This window comes from Corythoichthys intestinalis, chromosome 3, assembly GCF_030265065.1.
Source record: "Corythoichthys intestinalis isolate RoL2023-P3 chromosome 3, ASM3026506v1, whole genome shotgun sequence".
NCBI lineage: Eukaryota > Metazoa > Chordata > Actinopteri > Syngnathiformes > Syngnathidae > Corythoichthys > Corythoichthys intestinalis.
Window position 1 is genome coordinate 26,587,050 of NC_080397.1, and position 18,461 is coordinate 26,605,510.

The window sequence follows — 18,461 nt, forward strand, 5'->3', positions numbered from 1 at the left end:
TTCAGTTATGGATGTGTTCAAAGTCAAATAAATTAAATAAACTTTTATTTGTTTAGACCAAATCACAACAACAGTTATCTCAAGGAGAAAACAAAACATGTTTTAAGGTGCAGTAGCCCTACGCTGGATTTCGACCCACTTGAGCATTGTAGTTTGCCCCCCCCCGGAAAGACTAATGCCCACCCACACCTGGCATCCTTGGTAACACCACTGGAAATGACCCTACCATTTTCAAGTGAATTACAGTACTTTAATTATGCTCAGATTTACATTGACCCATTTTCACTTGCAGGATGTCCCAGACCAGGGGCGTCACTAGGTTTAAAGAACAGGGCGGGCTTAGGGTTAGCCTGTGAAGTAAAAAACTCTTTTAGGTGACTCCTTTATGAAGCTCATCAAGATAATCGCAACACTGTGCAAAAAAGTAATCAGAGCAAAGGGTGGCTACTTTCAATATACATTTTTAGTTATTTCACCATTTTTTGCTAGGTACGTACATAATTCCACACATGTTCATTCATAGTTTTATTACGTTCAGTGAGAATTTACAATGTAAATAGTCATGAAAATAAAGAAAACGCACGAATGAGAAGTTGTGTCCAAAATTTTGGGCTCTACTGTATATGTGTGTGTAGGGGGTGGGTGGGTGTATGTGTGTGCATGTTTTCTATTATAATCATCTTCTTGGCTTTCTCCAATTTCTAATCATTACTGTCCTACTCACCTTTCCAGTAGGGGTCTCTACCCTGTCGTCCTCTTTGCTCCTCTGCTCTTACTCCTTCCTACAGGTTATTAAAGGTGGTGGAGTGATTATTATTCGTGTATTATCATGACTATCCACTGATGATTATCATAAATGAATGAGATCAGGTCCTGTACTCAACACCTAAACCTCCAAAATACTTCAGTAGAAGTAAAATTCATTAATCTTCTGAATTGCTTATCCTCACATGGGTCGCTGGGGTGCTGGACCCAATCCCAGCCAACAATGGACAGGGTACATCCTGAACTGGTTGCCAACCAGTCACAAGGCCCTAAGAGACAAAGAACCATTCATGCACAATTTGGAGTGTTCAATCAGCCTACCAAGCATGTTTTTGGGATGTGGGAGGAAACAGGAGTACCCGCAGGAACGGGGAGGACATGCAAACTCCATACAGGTACAACCAACAATCTCAGAACTGTGAGGTGGATGTGCTAACCACTTTTCGGCCGTGCCGCCAGAAGTAAAGTTACTAATTTAAAAGAAATACACATAAAACTACTTAGTTATAGTAAAGAGTAAATGTAACTCGTTACTTTTCAACTCCATGCAATCAGTTACTCAAACATTATTCCATAGAGTTTGTTTCTTTGTGTAGATATATTTTACACTTAGGGGCTGAAAGCACATATGAGTGACAGATAAAGACAATTTTTGAGTTAAATTTGGCACTTTATGACATTAATTCTGTTCTATATTACATTCTATATTTAACTTAAGAAAAACTTTATTTGAGCTTTGTCTTTTGTTCTAATTGTCTCCCTAACTCACTGGCTGCCATTTGTGGCAATAGACGTCCAATCAATAGACATCCGAATCACATCACTGCCAGCCCTTCTGGTTCAAATGGATTGAAGGTCCACTAGAGATAAACTAATTCGTTCATTCCCAAATTCAGTCTCATGTCTTTTTAATGGGTTTTCCCATATGTCTAAGGCAGGGGTGCCCAAGTCCAGTCCTTGAGAGCCCCTATCCAGCTTTTTTCCCATTTCTCCCTCCTCCAACACACCTGACTCATATAATCAAGATCATTATCAGGCTCCTGCAGAGCTTGCTGATGAGCTGATCATTTGATTCAGGTGTGTTAAAGGAAGAAGAACAAGCTGGATAGGGGCTCTCAAGGACCGGACTTGGGCACCCCTGGTCTAAAGTGCAATGGGAAAAATCATCAATAACCGACACACACCACATAAACATCTCCATCTTTTGGCGCGACTCGAAAATGTCTCCTTTCACAATCAAATGGCATAATAGGTGTCCTGAGGGGGTAAGGTTCAAAACTTCACAGCATCGTAAAGTACTGCATGCAACATAGCGTCAGTGGCTGCTTGTCATAATACAAGCAAAACCTGTACTTGAATTTTATTATGGGCAACATTGACTTTCGGCTATAATGTACTTGGTACCATTTCTTAATCCGTAGATGGGCCACTTAGCGCAAGTGAGAATTGAGGTCGTCGCACGTTGAGTATCGAGCTGTCGTGATTGGAACTTGGCCAATTTTAGAGTCTTTAAACGGGGACATGCTCAGTCAGCTTAATTGCATCCAGCACACATTTTAAAGTCACAAGTATATTTTTGACACGATTAGAACGTTATGTTAAATTAATGTTGAAGGGGGGCTGGGTGGCGTCTCTGCTCGTCCCAGATTTGTAGCTGTGGGACTAAAATCAACCTGTGAGTCTGTAATGAAGGACAATTAACAAGTTCCCCAAAGAGACGCGCCAAGCTACAGGTCAGTCACGATCTAATGAGCCATTTATATCAGTCATATTTCACTACATGGAAACTGACCCAGTCAGGGGTGTATTATCGAATCACTTATTCTATCACTAAGTAATTGATTATCTAACTAATCAACCGCTTTGATTATTGAGTCATTGTTTTGAGCCATTGTTTAACTTATAATATAAAATCCTCTGATTGGTGCCTCTTGCAAGAGCAATTCTCTCATTGAATGCAGACAGAAAACCTTTGTGTTTAACCAAAATGGTGATTTCCTATCTCCCTGATTTCATATTTAAATGTTCACCTCATTAAGACCATCTTGGGAACTATAAGTATTTTTTTAATATTTCAAATACCTTCTAACCTAAAATAATCCCAAACGTTCATTCCAAACTAAAATCCCCAAATTTAAAGGGAGACTACAAAATACAACAGAAATGTTGCTAGCCCAAAGTTTCTTCTGAATCCTCTCTGCTACCTGAGGTACCTTCACGATGCTTCTGCATGCAAGTCTTGCCTAGCTGTTAGCTAATGCCAACGTACTTTCAGTGATTTGTAGAGTGGCGCAGATGATAAAAAAATGAAATTACATGCAAAGAGCATGAATGACACGGACCCACCATTAATTAAATTAATAAATCATAGGAAGACCCCTTTGAATCATACTTACACAGCCATATGTCTAAAGGCGGAGTTGCCGGCATAAGTATCTGGTGGCCATTTTGCGTCAGTGGCCTCTTATGGCGGGCTCGATTATAGCAGACATAAGGTCTGTGATTTCCTCCACTTGCATACACTTCACTCGTTGAAATTTTACGCATTTAAAAATAGGTTGCTTCTTAATCCATATCATCGTGTCTATGATTCGAACTGGGTCTTGGAAGAAAAAGTTAAAACTATTTTGAAGTGAGAAAATAATTTACTGCTCGTTAACGAAAACTCAGATGGTTTGAAAATCGGTTGAAAAACTAGCAATTTATGGCTAATTCAATGTACACGCATCATTAAGTATGTTGTATTTAGCAAGCGGCCACGATGCAAAATGGCCAACAAGTGATGGTGCTCGTCCCGGTTGGCCCATAGTTGCGCATCAAACATCTACTTAGGAGATTATATCTAATGCTTGAATCCAAACAGGAGTAGTTTCTCCCAAGAGGCGGGGCTGTTGCTACGGCGACCGACTCTCAGTCACGTGACCCCGTCCTTTTTGCTTAGCTACGGAGAAAGCGTCGTTCTCTCCATCTCGGTCTCCGCCTCTTTTCGTAGGAAAACTTCCTAGTATTACTTCCAGCTAGTCGTTTTTGTAATCATTATTTTTCAAAGTACCATGGCAGTTTTTTGGCAACCGTTTGGTGCTCTTCGGACGAAGACTCGACTGGGTTTTAATGCCGTCAGATCGCCGAACGTGACCGTAAAAGATTAGTTAACATGGTAGGCAGCTAGTAGTCGCGTTGGGACGATTCCTGGGAGGACTGGCAGGTACACGCACACACAAAAGTATGCATATTCACCACTTCCATTCCTCGAAACCTAATCATTCTTTTTTTAAAAATTTGTTTTATCTCGTTATAAGCATAGCGGTTAATAAGTAGGCAGTCGGTTTTTTCTAATTCCTTGCGACGGTAATAGGATTGAATTGCTTAAGAAGCTAAGATTTGAGCTGTGTGCGCTTGGCTGTATGTCTGACGGGTGATTTAACCTCACCTAATGCATAGCTAACAGCGCTATAATTCTTTTAACACTGCCAAAAACTTTTCAAAACTTCTGTCGTAAATATATTTTCTCTCCCCCATTTGTGCTTTCAGCCCTCAAATATAAAATTGGTGACTGGGCAGAGTAGCCAAAAACTTAGTAAGAGTAGCACTACTTCATAATAATATTGCTCAAGTAAAGGTAGTCAACCCCAAAAAATACTAAGTAAAAAAGCATTTGGTGAAGAGAATACCCACGTACTGAGCAAGTGTTTATAATGTCAGATTAAAAAAATATACTGAATTATAACCTAATGCATGCATCACCTTCAATGACAGCCAATGAGTTATTACTTAAAAATAAATGTACATTTTAAGACCTGATCTATTTTACCTGAGCCCGTTCCTCAACAAAAAAAAAACAAAACAAAAAAAAAAACCAAAACAACAACAACCGATGGGGCCCTATTTACAATCACATGATCGGCTCGGGAACATCCCTGTTCAATGTACAGTACCTCAGTGCATAGCCTTTGCTTTCAATGCACAAAGATCAGCGTAAAATAACATTCTCCTTCTAACTTCCTGTTGATTACAGGTCACTTCCTGTTGGTTTTGGAGCATATTGGGTCACTTCCTTGTTAACTCATTGGCAGCCATTGACATTGCTAGGGGTCCATTTTGACTGGGAGGCGGTGAATCAATAAATACTGTATGACTGCGGACAAAAAAGTAGGCCAAGTGAAGTAGTGCACGCACTTGATCATAAAAATAACAAACCTCCAGTTTTAAAGCGCCAATGTATAGTATAAATGAGCGACAAGGTGTCTGTCAGACATAACAACCCTGTGGGCCAAATTGGATTCCTGGCGGGCTGCTTCTGGCCCGCGGGCTGTACATTTGACACCCCTGGATTAGACAACTAATCACAAAAACAATCAGTGATTAATCAACTATCAAATAATCATTTGTGGCATCACATAGTTATAAATATTGTTGCAGGTTTCTTGACGCAGACATGGGCAAGCTCCAGAGCAGGTTTCGGAAGCGGTCCGAGCTGTACAGGTAATACGTGCTCTATCCAAATATGATGACTTACCTATGCCCTAGTTTTGAGTTTATGGAGTGAGGAGCCTTGACGTGGTTGTTGTTTTCACAAGCAAGCTTCAGATATGCTGTGACTTGACCTAGAAAAAACTCCAAACAACATTCAGCCATAGATAAATATTCAGACGCGGGGCTAGTGGACAGGCAAGCCAGGCAGTTGCTTGGTGTCCCGTGAATAAAAGGGGCCCGCGATGGGCTGCCAAAATGTACTCCATAAAAACAATTTGAAATGATACCACAGTAGGTAATCCCCCCTTGTTGGGTTCCACTCTATCTTCCATAGAAACATGCCATTGAGGCTGTCATTGGATTTTAAGTGTGTAAGTTTATTTTATTTTACTTTATTTGTTCATAATATTAAATGTTTTTCTATGAAAATGTTTTCTATTTATACAGTGAGGAGCAGAAGTATTTGCACTCCTTGTGATTTTGCAAGTTCACCCACTTAGAAAATAGGTATAGAGCTGAAATTTCAATCATAGATGCATTTCCACTCATAGAGACGTAATCTAAAAAAAAATCCAGAAATCACATTGTATGATTTTTATTTGTAATTTACTGGGGTTCATAAGTATTTGTACCCCTGAGAATCAGCAATAATTATGACACTCAAAGAGTTGTCAGTCTACCTTAAAAAAAGTCTACCTTTACCCATGAGTAACCATCCACTCACCACCCGTTTGAGCTCATTATTGTCATCTGTGCACCCCACAGTCAGTCATAATCCAACTGCTAGCATGGGCAGGACCAGAGAGCTTTGAAAGACACCAGAGAAAAAAATATTGAGCTCTACAAAGCTGGAAAATGCTGTGGGACAATTGGAAAGCAGCTTGGTGAGAATAAATCAACAGTTGTAGCAATTGTTAGAAAATGGAAAAGGCTAAACATGACTGATAATCTACCTGGGAATGGGGCTCCATGTAAAATCTCTCCTCGTGGGGCATCACTCATGGTGAAAAAAGTGAGGGCTCAGCCTAGAACTACATGGCAGGAGCTGGTCAATGACCTGAAGAGAGCTGGATGCACAGTTTCAAAGGCTACTGTCAGTAGAACGCTACGGTGCAATGGTTAAAATCATGCATTGCTCAGAAGGTTCCCCTGTTGAAGCCAGTAACGTGAAGGCCCGTCTGAAGTCTGCCAGGGACCATCTGAATGATGCAGAGGGGTCATGGGAGAAAGTCATGTGGTCAGATGAGACCAAAGTAGAACATTTTGGTGCAAACCTTACTTGTCGCGTGTGGAGGAAAAAGAAGGATGAGTGCAATCCCAGGAGCACCATCCTCACTGAGAAATATGGGCTGGGAACCTCATGCTTTAGGGCTGCTTTTCAGCAAAGGGGACAGGATGACTACTGTATAAAGCAGAGGATGAATTGTGAAATGTATTGTCAGATTTTGAGCAACAACCTCCTTCCCTCAGTCAGAGACTTGAAGATGAGTCGTGGCTGGATCTTCCAACATGACAATGATCCGAAGCAAACAGCCAAGCCAAGGAGTGGCTGCGTAAAAAGCATATTAACGTTCTGGAGTGGCCTAGCCAGTCACCAGACCTCAATCCAATAGAAAATCTTTGGATGGAGCTGAAACAGCGTGTTTCTCAACGACAGCCCCGAAACCTGACAGATCTAGAGAAGATCTGTGTGGAGGAATGGGCCAAACTCCGTTTCCATATGCGAAAACTTGAAGAACTACGGAAGCGTCTGACCTCTGTAATTCCAAACAAAGGCTTCTGCACGAAGTATTAACACTGATTATCTCAGGGGTACAAATACTTATGAACCTCAGTAAATTATTATAGTATATATATACTGTATATACACACATATATACATTGCTGAAAACAATAAAGGGAACACTAACGTAACACGTTTTAAATCTGAATGAATGAAAACTTTTTATTAAATACTTGGTTCTTTCCATAGTTGAATGTGCTGACAACAAAGTCATACAAAAATTATCCATGGAAGTCAAAATGTATCAATCCACGGAGAGCCGGATTTGGAGTTATACTCAACATTAAAGTGGAAAAACACACTACAGGCTGATCCAACTTTCATGTAATGTCCTTTAAACAAGTCAAAATGAGGCTGAGCCTGAGCATGCTCCTGATGAGGTGGCGGATGTTCTCCTGAGGGATCGCCTCCCAGATCTGGCATCACTGAGCTCCTGGACAGTCTGAGGAGCAAGTGCAAATCCAGACCCCCATGGGTTGATACATTTGATTTTCATTGATAATTTGAACTGATGTCTCCGAACACGGAATGCTGTTGAAGCTAGAAGTGTAAAATGAGTGAATATTTTATTTTTATATAAATAAATAGCGAAGCTCGGTGTCATCTTTCAGAAGCTTGAAGGGTGCGTCTCCGCAAACCCAATGCTGTTGAATAGCTTGCCCCGACATCCACACAATCACCAATCTAGGACTTTTAAATGTTGGTTTAAGACCCACTTATTTAGAATAGCTTTTTCTCCTGACTTGGGTAGCCTGGTTTTTCATCAGAGATGTGACCAAAAATTCGGCGCTGGAAAGTATCGGCCAAAAATAGCTAAAATTACAATACTGGTTTTTGGTTCTGAAGACCGATAGTTTACCACCGAATAGTGTGAAGAACCTTAGTCCTCTTGTGATGATGTAATCAAAACATGGCGAGAAGCAACACACTGGCTGATGCGGTCTCACTAACACTACTGGCTCACAGCCAACATGTCTGCTGTTTGGAAGTATTTTGAGGTATCAAAGAAATACTAGTATATATTTTTGTAAAGCACTTTGAGGACCTCTCAGGTTTTTGTAAAGGGCTATATAAATACATTTGAATTTGATGTCCATCACTACACACTCATTGCCCACAAGCTTTGGCGTTACGACACACTTCCTCCACTGAAGGCCAATTATAGCAAAGCGTATGTGAATTAGCTCCAGTCAGCTGCATAGTAATGAGAAAGAGGATTTTTCCAGAGAAGCCAGAAAACAAACAACTAAATTGGCACTTTCAATGCAAATTATCATGCCGACCTGGTAAAATGTTATGAAAAATAATGTAAAACAATTAAGTACACCTTTAAATAAATGCTGAAATGGTTTCTCCACCATTGCATTTGTCATACTTTGCTTCTCATGTTTAGGGCCTCGGAGCCTGAAAAGGCAGCGTCTAACATATCGGACAGTCTTGTGGTTCAATATGAACCGGCCCATCGTGGCTCTATCAACACAGTCACCAACCTCAGTGCTGATCTTTGCGTTTCTGGAGGCTCTGACCAGGTATAAGACTCAATCGTGAACTCACTGGCGGCGTCCAATCTGTTGAGAGCAGCCCAAATGGATTGGACGTGTATCGTGTATATGTGTATAGTCAGTGACACTTTAATGTTATCATTCACCGCCAGCCAATGTGTTTTCACTATATAGGTGGTGGTGGTGTATGATTGGAAACAAGGCCACATGTGTCAGTCTTTCCAGGGTCACAACAGAGAGGTTACCAAGGTAACATTCAAACTGCGTGGGTAGGCTGGAAATTGTTTGATTTCGATCACACTCACAAAAAGTGTTTTATTCAATTAGGTAGCGTGTTATCCGGGAAGCACGTGGATATTCAGCGCCTCGCGAGACAAGACGGTTCTCATGTGGGACCTGAACCAGGGCGACGAGGCCATTCAGGAGTTCTGCGGCCACCAGTTAGTGGTCAACGGGCTTGCCGTCAGTCCTGGTACAAACATTCAGTACAATCATAGAACACACGGAGGAATACAATTTTTAATGTCAGGTCTGACAATTGTTTGTAGCTAATTTTTTGGTGCGGAATGCAAAATCTTTTTTTTTTTCCTACCAAGTGTTTTGAACTATAGGATCCAACATTTTCTTGAAAAATATAGTACTCATACAGTACTTACTTATATATCTGTACTGGCTATTTTTGGTCAAATGTTAACACAGACAATGTAGAGTTATACAATACATGACTCAAAATGTGCTGTTCATGTACAGTGGGGCAAATAAGTACTTAGTCAACCACTAATTGTGCAAGTTCTCCCACTTGAAAATATTAGAGAGGCCTGTAATTGTCAACATGGGTAAACCTCAACCATGAGAGACAGAATGTGGAACCCTCCCCCCCGAAAATCACATTGTTTGATTTTTAAAGAATTTATTTGCAAATCATGGTGGAAAATAAGTATTTGGTCAATACCAAAAGTTCATCTCAATACTTTGTTATGTACCCTTTGTTGGCAATAACGGAGACCAAACGTTTTCTGTAACTCTTCACAAGCTTTTCACACACTGTTGCTGGTATTTTGGCCCATTCCTCCATGCAGATCTCCTCTATAGCAGTGATGTTTTGGGGCTGTTGTTGGGCAACACGGACTTCCAACTCCCTCCACACATTTTTTATGGGGTTCAGATCTGGCGACTGGCTAGGCCACTCCAGGACCTTGAAATGCTTCTTACGAAGCCACTCCTTTGTTGCCCTGGCTATATGTTTGGGATTATTGTCATGCTGAAAGACCCAGCCACGTCTCATCTTCAATGCCCTTGCTAAAGGAAGGAGATTTTCACTCAAAATCTCTCGATACATGGCCCCATTCATTCTTCCCTTTACACAGATCAGTAGTCCTGGTCCCTTTGCAGAAAAACAGCCCCAAAGCATGATATTTCCACCCCCATGCTTCACAGTGGGTATGGTGTTCTTCGGATGCACTTCAGTATTCTTTCTCCTCCAAACACGAGAACCTGTGTTTCTAGGAAAAAGTTCTATTTTGGTTTCATCTGACCATAACACATTCTCCCAGTCTTCTTCTGGATCATCCAAATGCTCTTTAGCGGACCGCAGACGGGCCTGGACGTGGACTGGCTTCGGCAGGGGGACACGTCTGGCAGTGCAGGATTTCAGTCCCTGGCGGCGCATTGTGTTACTGATAGTAGCCTTTGTTACTGTAGTCCTAGCTCTCTGTAGGTCATTCATTAGGTCCCCCCGTGTGGTTCTGGGATTTTTGCTCACCGTTCTTGTTATCATTTTGACGCCACGGGGTGAGATCTTGAATGGAGCCCCAGATCGAGGGAGATTATCAGCGGTCTTGTATGTCTTCCATTTTCTAATAATTGCTCCCACAGTTGATTTCTTTACACCAAGCGTTTTATCTATTGCAGATTTAGTCTACCCAGCCTGGTGCAGGTCTACAATTTTGTCTCTGGAGTCCTTCGACAGCTCTTTGATCTTGGCCTTAGTGGAGTTTGGAGTGTGACTGACTGAGGTTGTGGACAGGTGTCTTTTATACCGATAATGAGTTAAAACAGGTGCCATTAATACAGGTAACGAGTGGAGCTTCGTTAGACCTCGTTAGAAGTTAGACCACTTTGACAGCCAGAAATCTTGCTTGTTCTCCACTCTAATTTGAAAATTAATTCTTTAAAAATCAAACAATGTGGTTTTCTGTTTTTTTTTTTTTCCATATTCTGTCTCTCATGGTTGAGATTTACCCATGTTGACAATTACAGGCCTCTGTAATCTTTTCAAGTAGGAGAACTTGCACAATTGGTGGTTGACTAAATACTTATTTGCCATAGTGGAGTTTGGAGTGTGACTGACTGAGGTTGTGGACAGGTGTCTTTTATACCGATAATGAGTTAAAACAGGTGCCATTAATACAGGTAACGAGTGGAGCTTCGTTAGACCTCGTTAGAAGTTAGACCTCTTTAACAGCCAGAAATCTTGCTTGTTCTCCACTCTAATTTGAAAATTAATTCTTTAAAAATCAAACAATGTGATTTTCTGTTTTTTTTTCCACATTCTGTCTCTCATGGTTGAGGTTTACCCATGTTGACAATTACAGGCCTCTGTCATCTTTTCAAGTAGGAGAACTTGCACATTTGGTGGTTGACCCACTGTATATGGATGCCAAGTATTTATGGGGCAAAGTTTTTTAAATGACCAAAAATAGTCACTTGCCCTACAAAGGCTTAAAACTACACACACAAAAAACAACACATGACTGCATTTTTTATTTAACACTTATGTTTTTACAAAGAATACGGCTAATTATGTTGAAGTAGTTATAACAGAGAAAGCAGGTAAGCTGTTGAGAAAAAAAACGACGTGCTCGGAAAAAAAAAAAACACTGCAATTTTGGAACAAGCATACCAATTTTAGTTTTAAAAATCTAATTCAGGATTTATTTTTCAAGTTGTTCCCCAGTGATATAGACTAGATTCATTCATGTATTACATCTCCTTAGCAGTCTTTTGAAGTAAATATGGACCATCAAATAGCAAAAGGGATGTAAAAATGTTATTAATAGATCTTACTGACTGCATTTAATCTAATTTAAGATTGGAGCGAAGCTTTTTTTGTGTCCCTACTCTTGTTTGACATGCCACCAAACTGACACACTTTAGATGGCCGCAAACTGTGCACGGGCTCCCGCGACAACTGCATGTGTCTGTGGGACATTGAATCAGCCAAATGTGAGCAGAGACGCAACATTTCCAGAAACCTGGTGAGAACAATGAGCTCCGTTATGAAGCATCCGCAGGGGCTGTGATGGATGCCTTTCTCTGCACAGGTGACTCATGTGTGCTGGGTGCCAGGCAGCTCTGCGGTTGTCCAGACGTCAGAGGACAAAACCGTACGGTACAGACAGGTTTTGCTACTATAACTATTCAAAGCAGCCACTGTCGTCGGAGATTAAGTTTGATATACTTGACACAATTGCGTAACACATGCCAGGTGAAGTACAGCACTCTTTCTCTTGACTGTTTAGGTCAGAGGGTCCAATAAGGCCAGCTGGCTTTTTCTGGCTGACAGGCACGTTGTAGCTCATTCATATTGTCCTGTCACATGCCTTTGTTTTGACATTGGCACTTTAAAACTGTAGAATTGTGAGATGTGGGATCGTTTGCGTGCACAGCTGCACAAGCTCTACTAATCACTAAGTACAGTACATCAAATTTGCAGTCATGTCCTCTGATTGTCTTTGATACACTTAAACACCAATATGGGGCATAACTAGTTTGTTAGGTTCGAGCTCATTCTACAGACGTTATCACATGACTACTAGAGCTCATAGCAAACACGGACTACTAAAAGATGAGCAAGCTTTGGCAGCTATTGCTTGCTATTTCATCTCTCTGTGCTTTGCAAGTTACCTTTTGTTTTATATACATGAGCATTGTGGTGTGTATAAATATTTATAGTCAAATGTAGTTACATTATTGTGTTGCTGCGAACAGCAATTATCCATTACAGTACATGTTATCTTTCGTATGATGAATAGCTTGTCATAAAATGAAGCGAAAAAGGGTCGAAAATTTTTCGTAAAAAGGATTTTTTTTTTTTAACCAAAGCTATCGTATCTTGAGGTATCAAATGTATTTTAATTCAAATAAAATTTAGAAAATATATATAAAAAGCAAGATTGTCATCTTTTTTTTTTGTTTTTAAAACAAAATTTATTGCTAAATACATTTAAATTGCTTGCACAGGGTGTGGGACAGCCGTTCATGGCAGGTGACCAACACATTTCCGGCCAAGCAATACATTCAGACCCACTGTGACGTTTCTGACAATGGAAACTACCTGGTGTCCAGCAGCAATGGTTTTGGAGGCCAAGGCTGTGAGGCCACTGTGAGATTCATTTCAGTTTGCTTTGAACAAAACAAAATGGCTGCCCAAATTTCCCCGGCTCATATGTAGTCTAGTGAGCATTTTAAAAGAATCGATTTGGAACATTACAAGCTTTAATTAATTTCGTGATGGTAGACCTGATATTTGATATTTTGGCAGCTATGGGACCTGCGTCAACCGGGTTGCAAGGTGGTGGAGTACCGCGGCCACCTGCAGACCACTGCGTGTTGCGTCTTCTTGCCCTCGCCACCGAGCGGAAGCGGCGTCGCTCTGGTGGCCACGTCCTCACATGACAGCTCTGTGAAAGTGTGGGACCAGAATTCTGCAGGTATGGTGAGAAGTAGGCATGTAATGGTACACACAACTCATGCTTCAGTACGTACCTCAGTACAGGGGTCACGGTTCGGTAGGGGTTTGCTCGGTACAACAAGGAAAACGACTTTTTTACGCAGCAATTGAACAAAGTTTGTTCTATTGGCTAAAACTAAAAAGCACCTCTTAAAGTGCAAAATAAATAGAAAAAACATTGTGAATATGTTTTTACTGCCCTAATGGTTTTTAATTCACAGTTTATGTGCAAAAATAGACAACACATCCTTTTTTGTAGAAATCGACTGAAGTAACAGTAAAAGTCAGGTCGCACTCGCCAGCTTTGGTAACTTTTATTTATTTATTTTTGAATTAAATAAGATTAATGTTGGATTAGACGGATAGTTAATTGTAAACCATTAACAGTATACATACACACCCTCATAAGAGATATCTTTATATTGGCTAAAATAAAAAGTACAAATTGTTCCAAAACTCAAAAAACATCTCTTAAAATACTGTTTCAATAACTCCAGCCAAGAGCAAAATAAACATTTCCTGATTTGAAAATATAAAGTGTTAGTCATACTGCATTTGATAGTTCCCACTCTGTACATCCACCTAACTTAGTCATGATCAGTGATAACTTCTTTGTTTTGGTTTGCCTTCTTTTTCCCATAATATCGGTTGTTGGTTTAGGCCCATTACCTCTACCGCCCCCTGGACTGGAGGAGGACTAACTCTGACATGGATTTTTTTTTTTCTTTAACTCAAACGAATTCGCCGTCAGACTGCGTGCACCAAACGTGATGCCCGTACCATGACGATACAGGACAAATATAAATTCCATTACACTTTTAGTGAGAAGAGTCTTGTCTAATGGGCCACTTGTGATAAACTCATTGAATGACCGTTGGCAGTCCTTCCTAATTCAAATAATAATTTAGTCCTCTTTTTGCTCTTGTAGTCTGTTTAGCCACGTTATCGCTAGATGGCGCCGGTCCTCTGGTATCTTTGGCACCGAGCGACACCTCCAATGTGCTGTGTGCCAGCTTCAACAGTGGACTCCATCACATCCAGCTTCTCCAAGCAACAGGTGGAAACCTGGACGTTAGAGTGCTCGCACGCTTCTAAGGTATTAAATTTTGCCTTTAAAGTCCAACAAAATTTTGCGTGTAATAAAGTCACAATATTATTACACTGTGTGTTACTATGAAATTCTCGTGATATTACGACTATATTCTGGCAATATTGTTACTTAAAACTCGTAATGTTACGACTGAATTCTTGTAGACCTTTTTTTTGTGTGTGCCTCTAACACTCAGTTGTAATATTTCGACTGACTTTTCTTGTGATATTACAACTTTATTTTTGCAACTTAAGTCTTGTAATATTACAACTTTGTTCTTGTAATATTATTACTTAATATTCATAATATTACAACTTCAGTACTTTTTTTGTGTGGCCCTAATACTACATACATAATAATAGTATTCCGACTGGCTTTTTTGTTGTAATATTACAACTTCATTCTTACGACCTAAATCTCAATTACAGTGGCTACTTCCAGAATCAATGTCGTAAGTAAAGGTTACTTACGACATTGATTCTGGAAGTAGTCATGTATCCTGAAAGTTACATTAGTCGATGTGCGTTTTTCATGTATATGCCCTAATCCAGGGGTATCCAACCCCGGTCCTCGAGAGCCCCTATCTATCTTGTTTTCCATGTATCCCTCCTTTATTACATCTAAATCAAATGATGCACTCATCAGCATGCTCTGCAGGAGACTGATTATTTGAGTGAAGTGTGTTGGAGGAGGGAGACATGGAAAAGCTGTTTAGGGGCTTTCGAGGACCGGAGTTGCATACCCCTGCCCTAATCCATTCCAAGTACTACTGAAACGTCACATTAAATTTTACAATCGTGGAAAAAACACCACAAACACATTTGAATCATTCCATACAACCTAACCTAACCTAACCGTTAATACCTGTAATAAGTAGATAATAGAACATAATACAAAGGGAAAAAAAAAAACTTACCTTTGAAGTGAGGCGATGTCCTCTTCTTTCACGGGATTAAAATGGTGTTGTTGGCTTTGTGGCAGACTATTGTCTAGGTGATTGTGTCTCCAGCGATTTCATTTTCCCTACAGATTATGACCAACAGGGCAGCAGGATCTTATGGTGCGACATTTAAAAGCAGAAAGCAGGAAGTACATATGTATCTTTTACAGTACTGTATAGTATTTTGTAGAGAGGTTCATAAGTAGAAGTACCACTGTATTATTAATATTTAAGCTGCAATATTATTACGCTGTGGGCATCCTCCTGTGTGTGTCATGATGTTAAGGACATTTTCGTAATATTACAACTTTAACTTAAATGTCGTAATTTTACGACTATTCTCAGAAGCCTATTTTTTCCCTGTCGTTGCGTAGCCCTGATGCTTTGTCATATTAATAATATTAAGATTGAATTGTTGTAATATTGTGACTTATAACCTGTAATATTCCAACTTAAATTTTGTAATATTACGACTTAATTTTGTTATTCTAGTTTGGTTGGTAGGTTTTAATGTTAGGGTTCCTCGGGTCATTGAAATGATTAAAAATGCTTGGAGTTTACTGTCGTGTTTTCAAAGTTTGAAAAATGCTTGAATTTTGCTTTTAAGTCCTTGAAAATGCTTGGAAGTGTGAGGCACAAAATATTTTTCAACACCCTGTCTAAAAATATAGATTATTTAATGAAAATCCTATAAATTTGCTTCATCGCTGCTGCACGCTCGCTCTGAAGTTGCTTTACCTTGATGTCCCGCGTTACGTCGTCGCTCAAAAGAGTTAGTGCTGAGAAATATTGGGTGCCTAACACTACCAAGCATTTTTAAGGACCTAATGGAAAATTCAAGCACTTTTCAAACCTTGAAAACACAAAATTAAAGTATGAGTATTTTCAAGGATTTCAAGGACCCGTATGAACCCTGAAAAAATAATTTAAATGAGTTTTGTAGATTTCATGAAGTCACATTTTTCCACGCACACTCCTTTCAGGATCACTTTGAATTGGAGCCTATCCAGGACTACAGACATCCTGGATTGGTCGCCCGTCCATTATGGTAGGCTGAATGTCGACCTTGAATCAAGCATTGTGAACCAGTGGCCCATTTTCGTGGATTTGTCGTAGAAACTTTTTAAAATGCTTTGTCATTGCACTGGAGCCAAATAGAATATTTTTGTAGAATGTAACCTCAAGACTTGTTTGGAATACTTTCCAATTGATGTTTTTTTTGAAGATCAACATGTTTTTAAAATGAAGCTGCAGAACTACCTATGCATTTTATTTTTTTAAATAGAAATGTGTTGTTATAACGACACATCTAGATTGTAAAGACTATTGCAAATGCAAAATAAAGCTGCCGTTATTAATTTTTTTGTGTATTAACTCTTTCAGTGCCATTGACGAAGCTGGATATTTCAATCATGTGGCCTCCAGTTGTCCTTCTGTTGTAAATTGAAATGAGTTTGTCACTGGTTTTTCACTCTAGTAGACGTCCAATCCAGAGTGGCAGCGAATGAATGAATGTTAATGTGCTCTTCAAATGGATTAGACGTCTAACGCCGTCAATGGCAGCCAAAGAGTTCACGTATATACATAAAGCATTGGGAGAAATACATTAATACATAAAAAGTAGTATTGATAAAAAAACAAAAAACAAAATCTAGAAAATTAAATTGTAAAAATACAGCTAAAATGACAAAATTCTCAAACAAAAACCAAAATGAAAATATAGAAAATTCATATTTGAAGGTGAATTAATATTTCACCCAGCACCTCATACAATGGATTAAAATCGGCATAAACTTGTACAACTAAATACAAATGAACAAATTTCCGCGTCAATTGGATTGTTTGGCCTCTAGATGACCTAAAAAAAAACATTATTTGTAATAATTTCAAAACCGTAACAGTACAAACAAAATGCTTTAAAGCACAAACGTAGCACAAACAGCACCATTGCGGTTCCGTTCTGCCGTAGATGAGGGGGCTGGGTGAAGTCATCAATACAAATTAAACAAAAGAATTTTGCAGCACAAACGATTGACACCATTTTTAGCAGATTTAAAAATGAGGGGCTGGTTGACCTCAAATTAACCTAGAAAAGAATTGTAAATACCTCAAAAGCGATAGCACAAACAAAACTTTTTACAGCACAGATAGGCTCTAACGTAGCACAAATCATTTATTTTTCATAAATTTGCGACTGATGGGGGCATAACCTCAAGGAGGTTTGCACCAGTGCACGTCATCATACTGCGACACCCAAATTGAAACGTCATCAACAATAGGCCAATAGGAGATCAGAATCGCATTACTGAAGCATGATGTGAAAGATTCTGACTACTGGGAGAGCAATGTCGTGTTACTGTAGCATGATGAGAAAGAGGATGACTAATAGGGCAGCAAGACCTTATGGTGCAACTTTTAAAAGCCGAAAGTACATACATTGCGGTCCATAATTATTGGCACCCCTGGTTAAGATGTTTTTTAGCTTCTAATAATTTTTTTTAAAAAATTCAAATAATATGGGACCTTAATGGGAAAAAAAGAAAAATCCAACCTTCAATACAAGTGCATTTATTCAGTGGGGAAAAAAATCCCACATAAAGAAATAATTATTTGACATCAAATAATGTGTGTCACAATTATTAGCACCCCTGGTGTTAATACTTTGTACAATCCCCTTCTGCCAACAAAACAAGGTCTGGGGACTGAGATGGCCATCGGAGGAGCTTGATTTTGTGTCTGGTGAACCATTTCTGTGTAGGTTTGGCCATATGTTTAGGGTCATTGTCTTGCTGAAAGACCCAGTGACGACCCATTTTCAGCTTTCGGGCAACAGATTTTGATTTAAAATGTCCTGGTATTTCAAAGCATTCATGATGCCATGCACCCTAACAAGGTTCCCAGGGCCTTTGGAAGCGAAACGGTCCCAGGCTTCAACTGGGACCATGTGCTTTGGTCAGATGAGACCAAGATTGAGCTTTTTGGAACCAAACACTCTAAGTGGGTCTGGCGTGCCACAAAAGATGCGCATGCTGAAAAGCACCTCATACCCACTGTGAAGTATGGGGGTGGGTCAGTGATGCTGTGGGGCTGTTTTGCTTCCAAAGGCCCTGGGAACCTTGTTAAGGTGCATGGCATCATGAATGCTTTGAAATACCAGGTCATTTTAAATCAAAATC

General features: G+C 39.8%; 1 protein-coding gene across 6 annotated transcripts; it reads left to right on the top strand.

The window, feature by feature from the left end:
- Positions 1–1,883: 1,883 nt before the first annotated feature.
- wdr31 (WD repeat domain 31) lies at positions 1,884–17,812 on the top strand. 6 transcript variants are annotated; one of them, XR_009062699.1, is made up of 12 exons: positions 3,713–3,970; positions 5,185–5,247; positions 8,415–8,550; positions 8,698–8,772; positions 8,851–8,995; positions 11,680–11,780; positions 11,847–11,914; positions 12,766–12,907; positions 13,067–13,235; positions 14,184–14,351; positions 15,375–15,434; positions 16,269–17,812. XR_009062699.1 is itself a non-coding variant. In XM_057831366.1 (11 exons), exons 2-10 carry the CDS (start codon positions 5,201–5,203, stop codon positions 14,348–14,350), a joined length of 1,050 nt encoding a protein of 349 aa, XP_057687349.1. In that variant the 5' UTR covers positions 1,884–2,030; positions 5,185–5,200; the 3' UTR covers position 14,351; positions 16,269–17,812. The 6 variants fall into 6 exon arrangements, 5 of the variants coding, with proteins under 5 accessions (XP_057687349.1, XP_057687350.1, XP_057687351.1 ...); XM_057831366.1 differs by lacking the exons at positions 3,713–3,970; positions 15,375–15,434 and adding an exon at positions 1,884–2,030; XM_057831367.1 differs by lacking the exons at positions 3,713–3,970; positions 15,375–15,434 and adding an exon at positions 2,176–2,498.
- The last annotated feature ends 649 nt before the right edge of the window (positions 17,813–18,461 follow it).